The following is a 17,515-nucleotide window of genomic DNA, read 5'->3' as shown; positions in this document are numbered from 1 at the left end:
TCTTATATGGACGTCGAACCCGGATAATAAAATCGCAGCATTCATAATAGAAACCTATTATCTAGATATGTATATATCTACTTTTCCACGTTATATATTTTAACATTATTTTATTGTACAAATATAAGAGCATCCTGCAGAAGAGCATTCTTTCAATAGAGAGCTGGATATATGGATGACCCGATAAAAAATATTTCTCAATTCGCGAAATTGATTTTCTCTCTCTTTCTCTCTCTTTCTCCAGTTACATATCGAGGTAACGTTTACACGAGTTTTGAGTTGCACAGTCGCGGGTCCCTCGAGAGGACGAAGACAAAGATTGTGCCGCTCGCGGCGTAAAAGTTGAACGACGAGAGAGTCGATGTTGCGCGCGATGTTCCGCGCGCGTATAACGGCGCGTGGCCTCCGGTTTTTCTCCGGAGTTTGCCGGTGACATTATTGATTGAAAACTCGACGGGGGCTCTGTGTGTTTCGGGACCCGTTCGCGCGCGCGGACGGGGTGTTAGCCAGCGGTACCTATACGTGGAGTGGACCCGAGGATCACCACGGGAAATTGACACGGTTCGCAGCCGTGCAAACATCGCAGTGTAATTATCGCCGTCAATCGCCGGCTCGGAAGGCAAATCGAGTGGCGGCGGCGTCGGCGGTTCTCGCGCGAACGGTGATAAACACCCGCACGATAAACACGCGCAATTTCTTCGGTAAACAGCAAAAGTGCTGAATCACGCTCGAAAACGGTACATACACTCCCCCCCTCCCTCCCGTGAAAGAGAGAAAGAAGACGTCCTGTATAAATCGTCCGTGCATTATTTACAAATCGTGCTGCAACAATCGTATTGTGATACCGTTGTTACAAAGTCGTCGCGCTTCTCTCGAGCGTCGGCGGATCCGCGGACCGCCGAAGTTTATGATACAGCGAAACGAATCGAAGTTTAACCTTTTTTTTCTTTTTTTTTTTTTTTTTGGTGTGCATCGAGGGTGCAGGGAAGCGTATTTTCATTCGAGCGTATTTTCAGTCGAAGCGCGAACCTCACCACGGTCAATATTATTGTGTAATAATTCGTATTGTGCGAATATTGAGGATTCGTATTGAGGATTCGGTCAATACGCGAAAACAATAAAAGCAAGTTTGGTCTTTATTGAAGTTTTCGTCGATACGTAGCCCATACGTGCGCCGGAAAACATTGCGCAACGTCATGCCAATGCGAGTTTACTACAGCCGATAGTTATTGGAAAAATAACTGATAGCTGATCGTGGCCGGTATAACGCTATAATAAATTTTAAATTCATGTATAAGCGTTTCCTCGCTCTTTTCCCGGTAACGCGATGTTATGGCAATTTGCATCCTCTTAGCACTTGCAGTAATCTTGTCCGACAAATTATCAATCATCCTCCTCTTTTCTCTTTTTTTTTTGTAGCTGCAATACAAGCTGTACGATCGCAGCTAAGATATATCGCTTAACGTGTTGCTTCGATATTCAAAGCGTCTACCGAAGAGACAACCTCACCCACTCCTCCTCTCGTCGAACAATCGGAATCCAACCGGAGCTTCCTTTCTAATACGTTTCTATTCTATCGACGCGATATATTTCTTCGATAATAACGATCGTTCGTAGAGAGTAGAATTAATCGTCCTATTATCGGGTTCTGAAAACGGAAGAGATAGGAATCACAAAGAAATGGGGCTGCCTCGTCGATATCAATTGAATGGCATTCGAGCAGCGAAAACTGCAACGGACTTTCTTGAATCTCTTCAATGGCGCTACATTTTCTCGCGAGGCGTATTAACGATCCGCCGAGCGTAAAGTGACTCGGGATACGTTCCACACCGCCGTAGAAGAATCGCACGAGTTAAATTCTTTATAAGGGACACCGGGGAATGCTGGAGCATCCTTGAGCCACGGGTCAAGGATCGTTTTCTCCGACGACTCCGGTCGGCGATGCAATCGGCGCCGTCGGGTCCCCTCGGATGTGATGGAAAAATGTGCTCGAGCGGTAGAAAAAAAAAACCGGCGTGATTGCACGCATGTCTCGCGTGCGTGCTTGCGTGATGCGTACGCGCGTAACAGGGACGGATGTCTACGAACATTCGAGGACACTGAAATATCGCGTAGTATTCGATGTATCTTCGGAATATGCGATAAATTTTTAACATTTTTTTTACAGAGAATCAACGTTCTTTTGTGTGTTGAACAAATTTTTTAATAATAATTTTTTTATTCTAAACGTTCGCCTAAAACTTCCAAAAATTCCTACGAGTAAGAATGAAAAAATAAGAGGAGAATGGTAGGCAGTTGAACCGCCGCGGCGTGTGTCGAACTTGAGGCGTCGAGTTTGATAGTTAAACTATATGTATTTTTAATCACCAAAGAGGAGGCTGTTTGAAGAGAGAAAAAAAGGAGAGAAGCGTGTGTAAATTATTTATAACCATATAGGTACTTCGCTTCTATCGCATTAATTCTTTAATGATAGCTTCTTTGAACCGGTTTTGAAGTTGACTTTTCCCTCAGTAAAAAGACATCGAAAATTCATCAGTCGTCCCAGGTACACGGTTATAAACGGGCGCCGTAATGAGCTCTCTGGGAAAAAGTTATCAGGATTATCGACAGGTGTGCCGCCTTCGCTGCCACCTTTTGAGGCCCTCCTCCGGGCTGAGTAAACCGCCTTCCAGTCTTCGTAATTTGCGCAAATCACCCGCTTCTTATTCAGGACACGCGTGCACCACGCGACAGATTGATTGGCGCGTCGTTTTTGTTTGGCCGGATGTCGCTATTTGCGGAATCCGTTCGCGTAGGTGGTCGATTGCCGCAACGAGCAATCCACCCGATTGTGGCACCCTCCACCACCGCCGTTAGGCTCGATTCGATTGTGATTCCTTTCCGACCCTTTCTTTTTTTAGGACCGCCGGTATTGATACTGTTAAACAAATGGAATCGCAGTTTCGCTTTTTATTAGAGAGGGAACACGTTTTGTTTTGAGTGGCGGCCTATTGCTTTCGACGAGTTATTCAGAGCTTTTTTTTAAACAGCGTATAAATCTATCCTTCTTTTATTTGATTTTTTTTTTTTTTACTGATTGAAAAGAACTTTTCGCGTCGAGAAGATACGATGATAGAAAGTCTTACAGCGTTATTGTCAAATTACCTGTGAGAAAAGTTGCGCAGTTCTCTCTCTTTTATATAAAAATAAAACTTTCCAAAAAAACCCAATGAATTTTCATGAGTTGTCCTCCTTCGTCCGACGTTTTTACTTCATGCGGATTTTTTTTTTAAAAAGGAGGCCATATCTACGCGAAATAATTTTGAGAAACGTCTCTAAAATCCCAGAGAGACTGTCGTGCGATAATTCGAGATTTAAATGATCTATATTCGCGTACTTTTAATATGAAGCAGATTTCAGCTTTAACTTTGCATTCACGTTCCTTTTAAATCTCAAATATTAATATTGAAATGTAATAACCGTTACGCTCGCGGATTACACGGGAACCGGGGAGCGCCGTTCGATAATTGCACAACAGGAAATACAAAGAGATAACTCCTAAGTGGCCAATAACCGTATGATTTACCCCACCTCTAGTGGACTCCTTCGGAGAAATTTATTAAATCCGTTCCTCGTCCTCACGTCTTTTGTCATACTCTGTCCTCCGTACCCCCGTCGAGATTCCCCCGGGATACCTAACCCAGCCTCTTCCCCTGCGGGGATTGGCCCAGTTTTTCCGCCCCCGTTCACGATGCTCCCGATTTGTACCACTTTTGCCCGAACGAAAACGGGCGACTCTATATCCTTCGATAAAAATAAATCGCGAGTGCCCAGGCAGTTAATGAGATCGATAGAGCCGTTAACGTGAGCGGATAACGGGGGGGAGGAGGGAGAGCAGGAAAGGGGTGGAGGCGGCATCCCCGCTTTTTCATATTATATATCGGCTCCGGGAAAATGGCCGATCGTATTAATTTCGTCTGTCCGTTTGGGCAACAGATGGACAGCTGGTCTATATCAGGGATTTCTCTTTCGCCGTGCGAAAATAATGCGCGCGTCGTGAACGTCATCTCGTTCATGCGTACAGACATGTAATTACACAATGAAGCGACTGCACAAAAATGACGTTAGTTTTGCGAGAACATGTAAAAAAACGTAAATAAGATTCTAATTTTGTTGCGTAATATTTATTATTTAGTTTAACGTAGGAATGAGGATACGAAGATTCTTTTCTAAAATCATCAATCTCGTACTTTATATATCTTCGAAAAAAAAGTTCCTTGCCTGATGTCAACGCTACGCTTCTCACTTTTTTTTTTAGAGTACTATTTCACGTACAACGTGTTACACATCGTTCCATTCGGACAAGGAAATCGTTTCGGCTGACCTGGCGCGCGTGTTCCGTAATTGCTGCAAGCTCTCGCCGTCAGTGTTAAAATAAGAGAGCGAGGAAGTAAGGCGGCGGTGACCGGTTTCGGGAATGCGTTGTGTACGTAGCCAGGTAGGTAGGTAGGTAGGTAGGTAGGCAGGGTCCAACTGTCCTGAAGTGGACAGTTGACGCGAAAGCCGTTTTCCGGCTTTCCGACTGTAAGCCGGGTTAACTCGCTGATGTAACTGAAAATAATTAAAGCGATGCGTGCGTGCGAGCACTCCACGCCGGGGTCAGGCGGCTTTAAATTCGGATACGAAATATAGCAGGGTGTCACGGCGTGAATTTCACGCACTTGTGTCGACCGTGCATGCCACATGTAAAATGCAGATAAACATTACTTCGTACAGAAGCTTATGTAAAGCTTGAATTTTCGCGCCGCGGTATTTCTTACGGAATAATTATTCACGAGCTCGATCAGTCTTATCGAAGCAGTACTGTTTTGAAAATTAATATAGATTAATTATGCAAGGTAAAGCTTAATTAGATTCCAGATTATTATTATCTCTTCTTTTCACACAAGGTGTTCCCGAATTAAATTGTCAAACTTAAAATATAAATTTAGGATTTCAAAATAAACAAAACTTTCCTGTGGAAGTTTGCTCAGAAACACTTCATTTAATTTAAGAGATATCTTAAATTACAGAGCTATAAGAACGAATAATGTCCAAATAATTTAGATTTATTCTCTTTATTGCTTTACAATAGTCAAAATGTAATTATTAAACGTATTGTTCAAAATGATAGCCTCCAATTCTAAGACAAGCATTGCATCTATCGATGTGAGAACGAGTGGCTGACTGACATTGCGCGTCTGAATTTTTTTCGCACGCTTGCATTATCCTCCGTTTTAATGAATGAAGGTCATTTAATGAGCTTCATACATTTTTTTACTTCAGAGCACTCCATACAAAAAAAAATTCAAAAGTGTTAAATCCGGTATTTCAACAATAGTCTTATAAGTTCTATAACTTAAGAAGTCAATATCTCTTAAACGAAGCGTTTGCGAACAAACTTCCAGAAGAAAATTTTATTTGTTTTGAGATCCTAAATTCATATTTTAAGTTTGCCGATTTGGCCGGGCGGGAACACCCGAAAAAGGCGAGGAACGAAAGCTTATATTCTTTCAGGAAAGTTAAAACCGTGGACACGTTTTAAATACAAATTTAAATGTAAGTAAAATCAAACGAAAACGAAATGTAAAAAGTATAAAATACCTAGATCTTTCACGTTTGCTTAAAACCGCTCTCATTCCGAAGACAAATGGTCAGTATAGAAATATAGCGATTACATATAGAATAGAATAATATAGAAATATAGCAATATAGAAACTATAGCGATTCTCGTGTGTCAAAAGACCGGCGCGGATTTCGCGTCGTCGGAATTCCGCAGCGAGTTACCTCACCGATCGTAGATCATCGTTAAAGACACTCGCTGCACTCCCATCGTTTACTGTCGGCCGAGCTACGCGCGGCGAGGCCGGCGGCCGCCTCGGATTCTCTGCTGCCGAGGTCTGCGCTGCGCGACGCGACTCACGCGACTCGTCCCGCGTCGGTCAAGCGGGTCAACAAGAGTGCGAACCGATGCCGCCATCTGACGGGGCGCGCGGCTACCCGCGCGCGGAGTTGCGCGCAACACAGGCGACAACACAAGGCGCGCGGGGGGACACGCGTAACGCTAGTCTCGACGACAATGGCGACCTGAGAAGGTTCGTATGGCGTGTGGCTGGGATATACGCTCGTTCCGTTACCCGAGCTTCGCGACACCGAAAGTGCGAGATCTCGTTCACCGCGGCACCGTGTACGCGCGCCCGTGAATGCGCGGCCCGTTCGCGCCACCGGGAGACGCGTTGCGCGCGCGAGGCGCAAACCGGAATCGCGTTCAGACAGATCGCTCATCCCGCTAGGGTCAGCAGCAGCAGCAGCAGCAACAGCGGCGGCGGCGGTGGCGGCGGCGGCAACAAACAGCGGCTGCTGCATCGACGACAGCGAGTGCGGCTGGCGAGCGATTCGACGCGGTGCGGATTCGCGGACGGTGCCGGTGTTGCCCCGGCGAAGAAAAAAAAAATATATACGACCGTGCCATGCACATCACGATCGCGTCGTCGCGTCCGCTATAATGCGCTGGTGAGTACGGCGAATACACACACCGTCGAATCGCGCCCGCGTAAAACGCCCGGCCGGTCTTTTTTTTTTATTTTTATTTTTATTTTTAAATCGCCCGTCGCGTCACGGCGTTCACGCCGCGGTCTGTCCTCCGCCTGCTCGGACCATCCGCAGTTCCACGCTCTCCGTCCCATGCTGCGTCGTGCGGCACACACGGTCGTGTGCGCGGTCGACTTGCGGAGGCGCCTTACGGAGCCTCGACGGTGAGCCCTGTGCGGTTAGGTTAGGTTAGTCTGCGAGAGAGACTGTGCAAAGCGAAGTTTGTTTTGCTCCCTTTTACGTTCGCCGCCGCGCGACGAGGGTCGCCTCTATTTTGTTGTACCGCGGGTCTCTCTTATCGCCGTTCCGAAGGTACGAGCCGTGTGTCGTAAAGGCGCTTTCAGGCGCTTCTCTCACTTTCTTTTTCTCTCACGCTCCGCGTGTTCTCTCTCTCTCTCTCTCTCTCTCTCTGTCTCTCTCTCCTTCTCGAATCCCCGATCTTCTGTCTCATTCCGTGTGACGGACGGACCGCTGGCGCGCCATCCGAGGTAACGGTAGTAATTTCGTTATTTATATCGGCATATGTAAATATAGGCGGTACGCTACGATGTACTTGCAGATATGCATACGCGGATCTCGAGGTTTCGCGTATATTATCGCGCGCGCGCGCGTGTGTGTGTGTGTGTGTGTTTTGTATGTGTGGGTGTGCACGCGTGCTCTTTCTTTCTCTCTCTCGTGCACCAGCGTGTTTATAAATGATAAGTCTCATGCCGCGAGAATAATTTTAATGGAGCAACGATGCGATAAGAATGTTTCGCTACTCCGCGAATGTATCTCCCCCGTATGTGTTGCTAGTTTGATCGGTAATTTGTTAAAAAAAAGTTCTCGAAGTTTTTTGATGAGTCCAAAATAATATTGTGGACAAAAACTAGATACAACCTTTAATTATGCTTTGCATCTTACGAAGAGAATTATTAATGAATTTGTTGCGAGAGATGTTCACATGATGATATCCAGTTTTTATTCCATAAAGAACTACAAAATATCTGTATAAATATACATATTTTAATAATACAGTTTTAAATTTATGAGTAAATATGTTTATTAATCATATTATCTTTAAATTATGATCTTTGTGCGTAAATATATATAAATTTCTATACACAAATTAAATTTATTATACATAAAGCTAATATTTATCCGTAACAATTGTAAGTAATAAATTTTATTAAACGTGAAATTTAAACATTAAACATAAATTTGTGTTATTTAATTAATACTTGACTTTGTTTAATCCCTTTAATTCATTTAATAATATAAAACGTTACGTATTTACATTATAACTAATATTTGCCTATTCACGGAATCTACTATCAAATATCAGTTATAAAATATTTACGATAATATACATATAAAACTTGATAATATGCGTTATAAATCTAATTATTTTATTACAGCTTTTTAAGTAAATTTATGCTACAACACAAATTTTCTTTTCATTTGTTTCTTAATAGTGGATTAAGAATAATTACTTGCCACGAAAATCCAGTGGTGCTGGCATGATAAAATAAGGGAAGCGAAGGAAATGAGCCACAATATTGCGGGCATGCCACCCTTCACAAGGATGCCACTGGGGGGTATGGGAATGGGTGTGAATATGGGCCCCAATGCCCCACATCCTGACTCTTCTGCTCACCCCCATCCACCACCGCCACCACCAGCTGGTACTAATCCTAAAAAGAAAAGGCGTACAAATGCAAGTGTTGCCCAACCACCTCCGCAACAACCTCCATCTGTACAGGTAGCTTAACTATATTTTATGTCTATATATTATAATGTGTTAGCGCTAATAATTTATATTGTTTTAATATTAATCTAATGTTCTTTCAACAGGACCTACTACCCCCGCCCTTAACTGGTTACGGTGACACAATAGTAGCAAGTAATCCTTTCGACGATACGCCACCACAAACCACGCAAAGTCCAATGATGCATGGCGCGCCTTCACATATGCATCCTCATCATCCACATCACATGGGCGGTCCTCCTATGCGAGGCATGAGCCCTTTAACCACGATGGGTGGCATGAGTCCTATGATGCCACATAATATGGGCAATATGAGCCCAATGGGTAATTCACCCATGACAAATCACATGAATCATATGGGAGCGATGTCTCCTATGAATCATGCTCCTATCGGAGGCATGAGCCCCATGAATAACATGGGCCCGAATATGCCTCCTGGTCCAATGAACACCATGAACAATCACATGAATATGAGCCATATGGGAAATTCGCAACTAAGTGGCCCACCTATGGGTAGTCCGATGAATAATATGAACAGTGGGCCGATGGGCAGTCCAATGAACAACATGGGTCACAATATGGGCAGTCCTATGGGTGGGCCTTTAGGTTCTCCGATGAACATGGGAGGATCTAATCACATGCCTAATGGACCAATGAACATGAACAACATAAATAGCCATATACCGCCCAACAGTCCATTAAATGGGCCGTCACTTAACAATGTAAACAGTCCACTGGGACACAATGGATCTCAACCTCATCCGAATCACATGGGAAACAATCTCAACAACTTAGGAAGACCTATGAACGGACCTATGACCACCATGAGTTCGATGGTGTCGAACAACATGAATATGACTGGGCCAAGTCAAATAAACAACATGAATATGGGTGGTCCAGGAATGAATAATATGTCTAACATGAACATTAGTCATCACAATCAAATGGGAAGTCACATGACAGGTCCAATGGGCACAATGTCCAATAATATGGGTGGTGGACCACCTATGGGACATCCTATTAATTCCATGGGAGGATCTATGCCACCACACGGGTTTCAAGGCCCGCCAGGAATGGGTCCAAAGCCAATGCCAATTTCTGCGGGCAAGGTAAGCCATCCTTTTATCAAGCATATTATATTACAGTTATAATGATACATTTAGCAGCATATAGATTATACAAATTTATCTTTTTTTTTACAGATCTATCCTCCAGATCAGTCAATGGTATTTAATCCACAAAACCCTAATGCGCCACCAATTTATCCCTGTGGAATTTGTCATAAGGAAGTACACGACAATGATCAGGCAATTCTGTGCGAATCAGGTTGTAATTTTTGGTTTCATAGGTGAGTCGTTGAGAAATAATGATCCAACGAGATAATATAAAACATGCGTTTTGACAACGCGATTATTTTAGGAGCTGCACAGGATTGTCGGAATACGCTTATCAATTATTAACGGCGGAGGTCTACGCGGAATGGGTGTGTGATAAGTGTTTGCAATCGAAGAACATACCCCTGGTTAAGTTTAAACCATAACACTTCGTGTCCCGTCGTTCATGCGACGCTCCAGTGACTATTTGTTAGCGTTAATATGTGGTACGCGCACATATGTGTGTGCAATTGTGCACACAACACATACACACAAACGACACCCTAGCACATGGTAAATATTAATGCACGTGCGATGTCGTGCATTCAATATAAAAATATGCTGTTTGTTAACAACTTAGCTTTAACTTGTTGAAATATTAGGATATCATTGTAAGTTGATGAATATGTGAAAGCTGAGATAATATTCAGATATCATTTTAATTTCAAGTTTGTTCATGACAAATGGATTCATACACAGGCTCATAAAATTATTAAATTAATATATTATTTAATGAATCTCTTGGCAGGTAATGGAAATAACTGGTATATGTTTTTTCTTATTTAAAAAACTTATTTATAATGTAAAATATTAAAAAAAAAATTTGTAATTCATGATATTAAGACGAAGATTTTAAAAATCTTAAGTTTTTAAACGATAATGTGAAATATTTGAGATTTTCAAAGAATTTAGTATTTTTGTGACTAATTGCATTTAATGCGAAATTAATGATATCTACGTATATTTGGATTTTATTAACAAAGCAGGTGTAAGACATATATTAGAGACGAGCCGCGAACAATTTTGCATCGTCTTTTGTTTTATCCTATATAAACGTTCCTGATATACATTGTAAATGATATCATCTCCGCAATTGACTTTTAAACGTTGTTTGTAACGATAATTTTAACCAAAATTATAACCAAAAAGAAAGTGGTTTGTACGAGTACCATTTGTCATTGGAGCCATCGAGCATCAATTATAATTTTTTCTTTATATTTCTGTTAATATAGGATAAAAGGTATGAATTAAAATCACATTGATACATTTGAAATCATATACGCAGGTCATACATTTTTTAAATTACCTTTATCGCAGGTAACGAATATATCGCCTTTATCATGCAGATGATATATTTATTGTGATACAAATTATATTGATTGATTGAAGGTTGATGTAAGAGCTTGTCACAAGTCCTATTTTTTATTGTTAAATCTACATGTTTTATTAAATTTAAGTATATGACTTAATACAATCAGCATGAATGGGATTAGCTGCAATGCGCTAATGCCATTCAAGAAACGGAATTACACAAACACAAATGCAGTATTGGTACTCCCAGGCGATATACCTAGAAATGCTGCAATTCTTATATTTTTATATATCACATATTTTATAAAGAAGACCATGGTAAATTTTACTTTAATATTTTTGATTTATTTTAGCATAATTCGGTTGGATGCGTAACACATGTACAAGCACACATTTAAAGACTGTTATACACAAATTGAAAAAAGTCTGTATAGTATAACAGATAAACATAAACAGATTGGATCATGTGCTTGATAAAATATATGTTTTATATTTTACTCATTCGAGATGCTTATGTTTTTAGATACAATAACTATTGTACAATAGACTGTGTAATTTGCGCCAGTGCAATCGAATTTGCAATAAGCAAACTGAGAATGCTTTTATCTTTAAATTATTATTTTTTTATGTTAATCATAATTTGATTGATTATACATGTATTGTTGCCATGGTTTAAACTCTTAATTTGTCTGCGCGGTTAAATTAGGATATAAGAAATATATCTCTGAAGCTGTGTAAAAAGTTTTTTATGAAAATAATTTTATTTATGAAGTAATCTTTAATGCTTACGCACACAGCAGGAATTTATTTACTGATATTAACATGCAGGTTTTTCTACTGTAATGAGAAGATTTTATATCCAATAGAAATCCAATAGGAAATAGAATCGGCATAAGCATCTAACATTTAGCTGAAGTGCAAAATGATGAAATTGTTAAAAAAAACTAGTTGTAAAATTGTGAAATTGTAAAATTTTCGGAATTGCGCCGCAGATTACGTGTCTTTTGCTAGCATTTGCTTTTATAATTTGCTTTTATAAATCATCTTAATTCACCGTTTATCTATAAAAGATAATGTATAGCGAATTTGAGTAGTGTGCATAAAGACTGTTGTACGCAAAGTGAAATGTAATAGCGTACCGTGCATACGCGGCTGGATGCTCAACACAGTTATTTCATCGTTCGATGTTTTAAAAGCGCCGTTCAAAGCGCCTACATTGTATCTATTAGCTAAATTAATATACAACGGACTTTGGTCTGCACTAATGCATCCAACCAAATTCGTTATTAAATTGAAACTATTTCGAAGTAAAACAAAGTAATATCTCTCAACTTCATGATAAAGGAATCTGTGCACACTTAACAATTTTAACTAGCTAGCGTAATCTTCGCATCTGCCAGATTTACAGTATCGACGATATTAATATTAAAAAGAATTGAGCATATTATTGTCAGGAGATTAACTGTTAAAACAAAAAAATTAAATTCCGTCGGCAGCTAATACAAATTTATCGTCTACGGATTGTATAGTTTTTTATATGTATATGAAATATTAGCCACAGATATATATATATATATATACATATATATATATATCATTTAATGCCTGTATTAAACGGAGATCTAACGAACGGAAGCAGAAATTTATTATTGAATTATTAGTGTATATTGTATCTCAATTAGGTGAATTTACTAATTTACTCTTAAGATGTAAAATTTAATTTTGGATCAAGAAATTAATTTTATAGGCCAATTTCTTCATCTGAAATTAAATTATTTTTCACTCGAAGTCTCCGTTTAATTCATGCCTTAAGCTTGTTTTACTATAATCGTTTTTAACACATTACATGTGAGTAACATACACAGGATCCTACATAATGCTCATATTTTAGTATTACAACGAATAGGATACCATCTTCACATATCTCCTTTCTATATTTTCTCGCGCGGGAAGATCACGTTACAATCTGTTATTACGTTACTTTTATTACAAAAGTTAAAAAAAATATGCAGGGGATTAAGCGATTTACGAAGACACTCTTTACATGGATAACGTCAGTGGCTGAAGCAACGGATGTAATCATTTTCTAGTACAAAAAAACGATGAGCTGTTTAATTTAAGTGACTAAAGGTAATATTTATCTTTCACAGAATTAAGCCATAAGTGATTATATAATTCTATACGATCGAAATAATTTTAATGACAATTGCTACACCATGTCATTCGTGACACGGAGCATCTGTCTCGATGCACGTGTCGCATAATAATTCCTTCGTTTTTGTCGATAATGATTTGATATGTGTTTTTATGAGCTTAACCCCCTCTTGTAAAAATTTGTTCGAAACAAATGCATTTTATGTGTCCAACTGTTTGTCTCATTGCAACTTTCTTCAAATGCAGTTACCTTTATTTTCAGAAAGTAGATTTGTTCGCGTTGCTTGAAATCTTGGAGAATTTTTGCACTAAAAATGAAATAAGCATATATATCCCGAGCGTTGCACAGAAAAAAAAGATTCTGAATGCAAAAAAAATGCAAGCAACACGAACAGATCTATTATGTATACATGCTGAAAAATGTGACGATTTCTTTTTTTTAATGAAGATGGAAATATTTCGCATAAATATACATTTACGGACTTTTCTTTTTATATGCGGTATAATATAAGCTATCGTATAAATATCTATTGACTTTATGTACATAAGCCTTTCTATATCTAAGATTTAAGGTGGGAATCAAGGAGAGAGAAAGAGAGAGAGAGAAAGAGACGCGCAAATATTTGTCGCAGTCGCACAGTGGTTTTATGTAAATAATATATATCACACGTTAAAAAAAAAAAAGATTCATCGATCATAATGTGTTGGATGTATTTCGCACTAATTCTTGTTCTTATAATGACGTAACATAACGCAGTTTACAGTCAAGGAGACCGACGTTACATCGTCTTACGTGCATGGGTTCTGCGGTGTCGCTATTATTTGATGCAATTACGTTTTATAGATCGAAGGAAAAGGGAAAATTGTAACTTAGGAAGTCCGACCGTGATTTAGAAATTTAAGAGAAAGCAACGCACAAAGAAACTTGTCGTTGCCAATTCGGCGCCGATTCGGCACATCGCTTTACTGACACACACATACACACAGGCATCATAAACAAAACACACGCATACACATTTTACACAGTATTATTTTGTAAAAAATTGCGGATTTTATTGTTATCCCGGAACTTCGGAACCTTCTCGATTTTGTCGTAGCAATTCTTGAAACATTCACGCGTCCACCACGGGCTTGGTTTATCGATTGCGACACGAAACGCGATAAGATTAATAGATGAAGAGAAAAAGGCAGGAGGAGAGAGCGAGAGACGCTGCGACTCAAAAATAACGTGGACGCAATATCACGAACGGGGCAAAAAAAAAACCAGCACGCGACAAATTGTTCATAGATTATTTTTTATCATGTGAATACAGAATATATATCAGCAATAAAAATTGTTATACATATTATATAGACTGGCGTCTACGTAATGTGTGTGTGTATGGCCATTTTACATACGCACCCGGCGCGTACCTAACTCCCACTCTTATGCGACGTGTACATGTTTCACTTATATATCTATTGTACATATTTATATGGCACTTTAAATAACAAGTCGATACATTGTTGATTTTTATATTACTGTTCTCTACCTTGAAACAGCATCCGCTCATGTACCGAGGACACGTTGCATTCCCGGACGTTCGATAAGACTTGCCTCATTTCATCTCGACTCGAGTTCCCGTCGGAATAAGAATTTACTTAACGAAGACTTTTCCCAACGCGGCTGAGCAATTGTTTTACAGGAATGTATAGGTAATATATTTAATGTGAAATTGATATTTCTCAATATTACGCGAATCTTATTATTACTAATCTCCATTTGTGCTCGATATCGGCAATGTCAATTGCACATTGGAAGGTCCTTATAAATAGCCGTCTAAATTTCCTCTTAGTCAATTTTATATTAATCCATTTATATCTTTCGAAAACTTAATTCTCTAATCGTACTATGTTTCTTTATTTTTTCTTAGATATATGAACATGATGGCCCATTTCATTCTCAGTGCTGAGTGGCGACGTCAATTCTAAATAAATAATTTTGTTGCGATGAATAATTTTATTCCAATAGGTAATTATATCTTCATTCAATTTATTAATTATATCTTAATTCATTCAATTAATTAATTTATAAATGTAGATAAAAAACGTATGAATGCAGCTTACTTATTGTTAGATTTCGCCGAATGGGAGAATTCTCTTCTCTCGAGCGTGTGTAGTCGCACAGTATTCGACAATGTTCTGGCAACGTGTGCTTTTGTCACGCGTCCGATGTGATTGTTCGTGTTCATTTCCTCTGTCCACAGTTTTTGCGGTATTTTCGGACGAACGTAAACGAGCGCCTCGTTACACGTTATCCACGTTAAGCCTGAAAGGGATAATGATTTTTGAAACGCGTACAAATCTAGACGACGATTTCCAGAATGATCCAGAAATTGCACGTAATTATGAGTCACTTACTTCTCTTTGAATTCTTGAATTCACGCTGATGGTTGACCGATTTGTGCTAAAAAAGAAAATCACATATATATATATATATATAAAGATATATATATATATATCTTTCATATAATTTATCGAGTATTATTAAATTCGTATTCTCTCTTCTTTCGCGTTAAATATAAAAGAAGAGAACACGTCGCTTTAAATGTAAAAAAGAAAAAAACCGGTCAAGTAAAATCTGATTTGTATCTGAATTAGATTTTCTAAGACGGGCGACGTCTCGACTGATGAAAATTAAGTTACTTCGTCCCTCTTGAGGAAACATCGCAGACATTGGTCCGCGGTTAGTTGCGTGACGTCCAGATGGCCGTTTTGACGATGGGACTTGTGCGAGGGGCAGCGTGTGCTGTGGCTCGTGTTTGCGTGTAATCCCAGCCTGCCGTACAATCCGTACTTTCTCTCGTCGGCGGGTCGTAACATGCCGTTTCTCCTCATCGCCACGTATATCTGTTCGAGCATGCCATAGCTCTTGATGAGAAAATCCCTCTGCGCCAGGGCCGTTATTCGTTCCCTCTCCTCGGACTCCGATATGATTTCAGGCTCGAAGGAGTACAGGGCGCTGGTAGGAGATCCCTGTGCGTCCTGTTTATTGATCTGTGAAAAAGCGACGATGATAATGTGCTTGCTCTTTTTCCCGGAGAGAGGCGGAGGAAAAGTACCATCTCATTTAACATTCCATTTAACTTCTGCCGAGTCTTCGTACTTTTTAATAGGAGATAATTATTCTCTTCTAGTCTTCGCTCATAGTGATTTTTTTCCACGGAGAAATAATGAGACATTTTATTGTATAGGTGACAGTTTGATTAAACTGAATGATCGAACTGTTTTGTATATACTAACGTTTTTCTTGGTCACACCGGCGGATTTGCTCTTCTCTTGCAATTTCCTTGATGCGTTTGAACTTTCAGGGCCTAATTTTTGATCGCTCCATTTCCCGACTATTCGCTTGCGCTCTTCCCCCCTCGCTTTTAGCTGAAATGAGGTAAAATTATTCACGAAAACGATTAAAAAGATAATTGACAGTAATTTATTTAAAGCATATTATATTCTCTATAAATAACAATGCAGTTTTATTTATGCTAAAATATGCTCTCTATATTTTTGAAGTTTTAAAATATTACTGGAAAATTAATATCACTCTGATAAAAGCTTTATGATGTTATACATTTTATATTCGTAAAAAGTATCGCGTTTTGTGCTTCACATATGAATTATAGTGGCAATGATTTTAACGTAACATTAATATGAAAAATTGTTTCGAAGATTTGTCTGTCAATTTTTCCGGGCATTAAATCGCAAATGTAATGAAAAATTCACCTCGTTCTCCTCTCTCTCTATTCTCGACGCTTCCTCTCGCGCTCTTGACGCCACCGTATCTTGGAAAACGGAAAGGGCATTCTGCGTGAAGAAAGGCTGATATTTATTCTCGTCAAAGCACGGATAAATTCTTCGGAAATTGCCCATGTGGTTGTCCTCCCACTGAAACTGCCTCTGCATGTAATCGTTCTCGTTTCTCTCGGATTTCATCGAAGTTGCCGTGTCGTTAATTTGACTGCGTATTGTAACATTTCGATTTATCATCAGATTTTTACTGCAATACATTTTTTGTCATAATATGTTATAATATAAGTTCAACGATTTTTTGAATTCTCTCTATGTTTTATGAATTATATTTTACAGAGGAAATTTTTAACAGATGTTTTAACATAAAGAAAAATTCGGATTTAATTTCTATGTCACGTATTAATTGTAAAAAGTATCTGTAATGCTACTTTTTACTAATAATGAATTTTGTGGAGTATTGATTGAAACTAATTACTACGAGACTGATGCAATATACACGGAGAGAATTTCCTTTTAAAATTTATTCTGAAAATCATGTTAATTATAGGACAATATAGTATTTCGGCAAATTTTATTGTGCACTACAATAAATTTTACTGTACACTACAATAAATTTATTATAAGTAGGGTAACTGTCCCTATTAGTGTGCCCTGAACCTATTAGTGTGCTTTTATATTTAAATAAGTCATAAAAATAAACTGGTACAAATAAATAGACAAAGTATTTTTTTTCTATAAAGTTAGATCGGAAGAG

The 17,515-nt window shown here is 39.1% G+C and overlaps 2 protein-coding genes across 7 annotated transcripts in view; one reads left to right on the top strand and one right to left on the bottom strand.

Moving 5' to 3' along the window:
• The window catches only part of LOC105449286 (protein pygopus), an 87,709-nt gene extending 74,524 nt beyond the window's left edge, over window positions 1–13,185 (top strand). Inside the window, exons 1-5 of one of the 5 annotated variants that reach the window (XM_011688409.1) lie at window positions 6,068–6,531; window positions 8,064–8,350; window positions 8,443–9,465; window positions 9,559–9,704; window positions 9,776–13,185. In XM_011688409.1, coding sequence (XP_011686711.1) covers window positions 8,135–8,350; window positions 8,443–9,465; window positions 9,559–9,704; window positions 9,776–9,896 — 1,506 coding nt within the window. In that variant the 5' untranslated portion in view covers window positions 6,068–6,531; window positions 8,064–8,134 and the 3' untranslated portion in view covers window positions 9,897–13,185. Of the gene's footprint in view, window positions 1–6,067; window positions 6,532–6,752; window positions 6,774–6,801; window positions 6,922–8,063; window positions 8,351–8,442; window positions 9,466–9,558; window positions 9,705–9,775 lie in introns of those variants that run through there. The other 4 variants (XM_011688412.1, XM_011688413.1, XM_011688411.1 and 1 more) reach the window with 4 other exon arrangements.
• A 410-nt stretch (window positions 13,186–13,595) lies between these two features.
• Window positions 13,596–17,515, bottom strand: part of LOC105449287 (tubulin polyglutamylase TTLL13-like) — a 7,733-nt gene continuing 3,813 nt past the window's right edge. Inside the window, exons 9-14 of one of the 2 annotated variants that reach the window (XM_011688414.1) lie at window positions 16,735–17,008; window positions 16,258–16,389; window positions 15,661–16,011; window positions 15,376–15,421; window positions 15,082–15,283; window positions 13,596–14,942 (exon numbers count right to left, since the gene is read on the bottom strand). In XM_011688414.1, coding sequence (XP_011686716.1) covers window positions 14,918–14,942; window positions 15,082–15,283; window positions 15,376–15,421; window positions 15,661–16,011; window positions 16,258–16,389; window positions 16,735–17,008 — 1,030 coding nt within the window. In that variant the 3' untranslated portion in view covers window positions 13,596–14,917. The remainder of the gene's footprint in view (window positions 14,943–15,081; window positions 15,284–15,375; window positions 15,422–15,660; window positions 16,012–16,257; window positions 16,390–16,734; window positions 17,009–17,515) is intronic. The other variant, XM_011688416.1, reaches the window with a different exon arrangement.

Source organism: Wasmannia auropunctata, unplaced genomic scaffold (assembly GCF_000956235.1).
Source record: "Wasmannia auropunctata unplaced genomic scaffold, wasmannia.A_1.0 LD336076.1, whole genome shotgun sequence".
Classification (NCBI taxonomy): Eukaryota; Metazoa; Arthropoda; class Insecta; order Hymenoptera; family Formicidae; genus Wasmannia; species Wasmannia auropunctata.
Note: the sequence above shows the minus strand (reverse complement) of the source record. Positions and strands in the feature narration are given on the sequence as shown.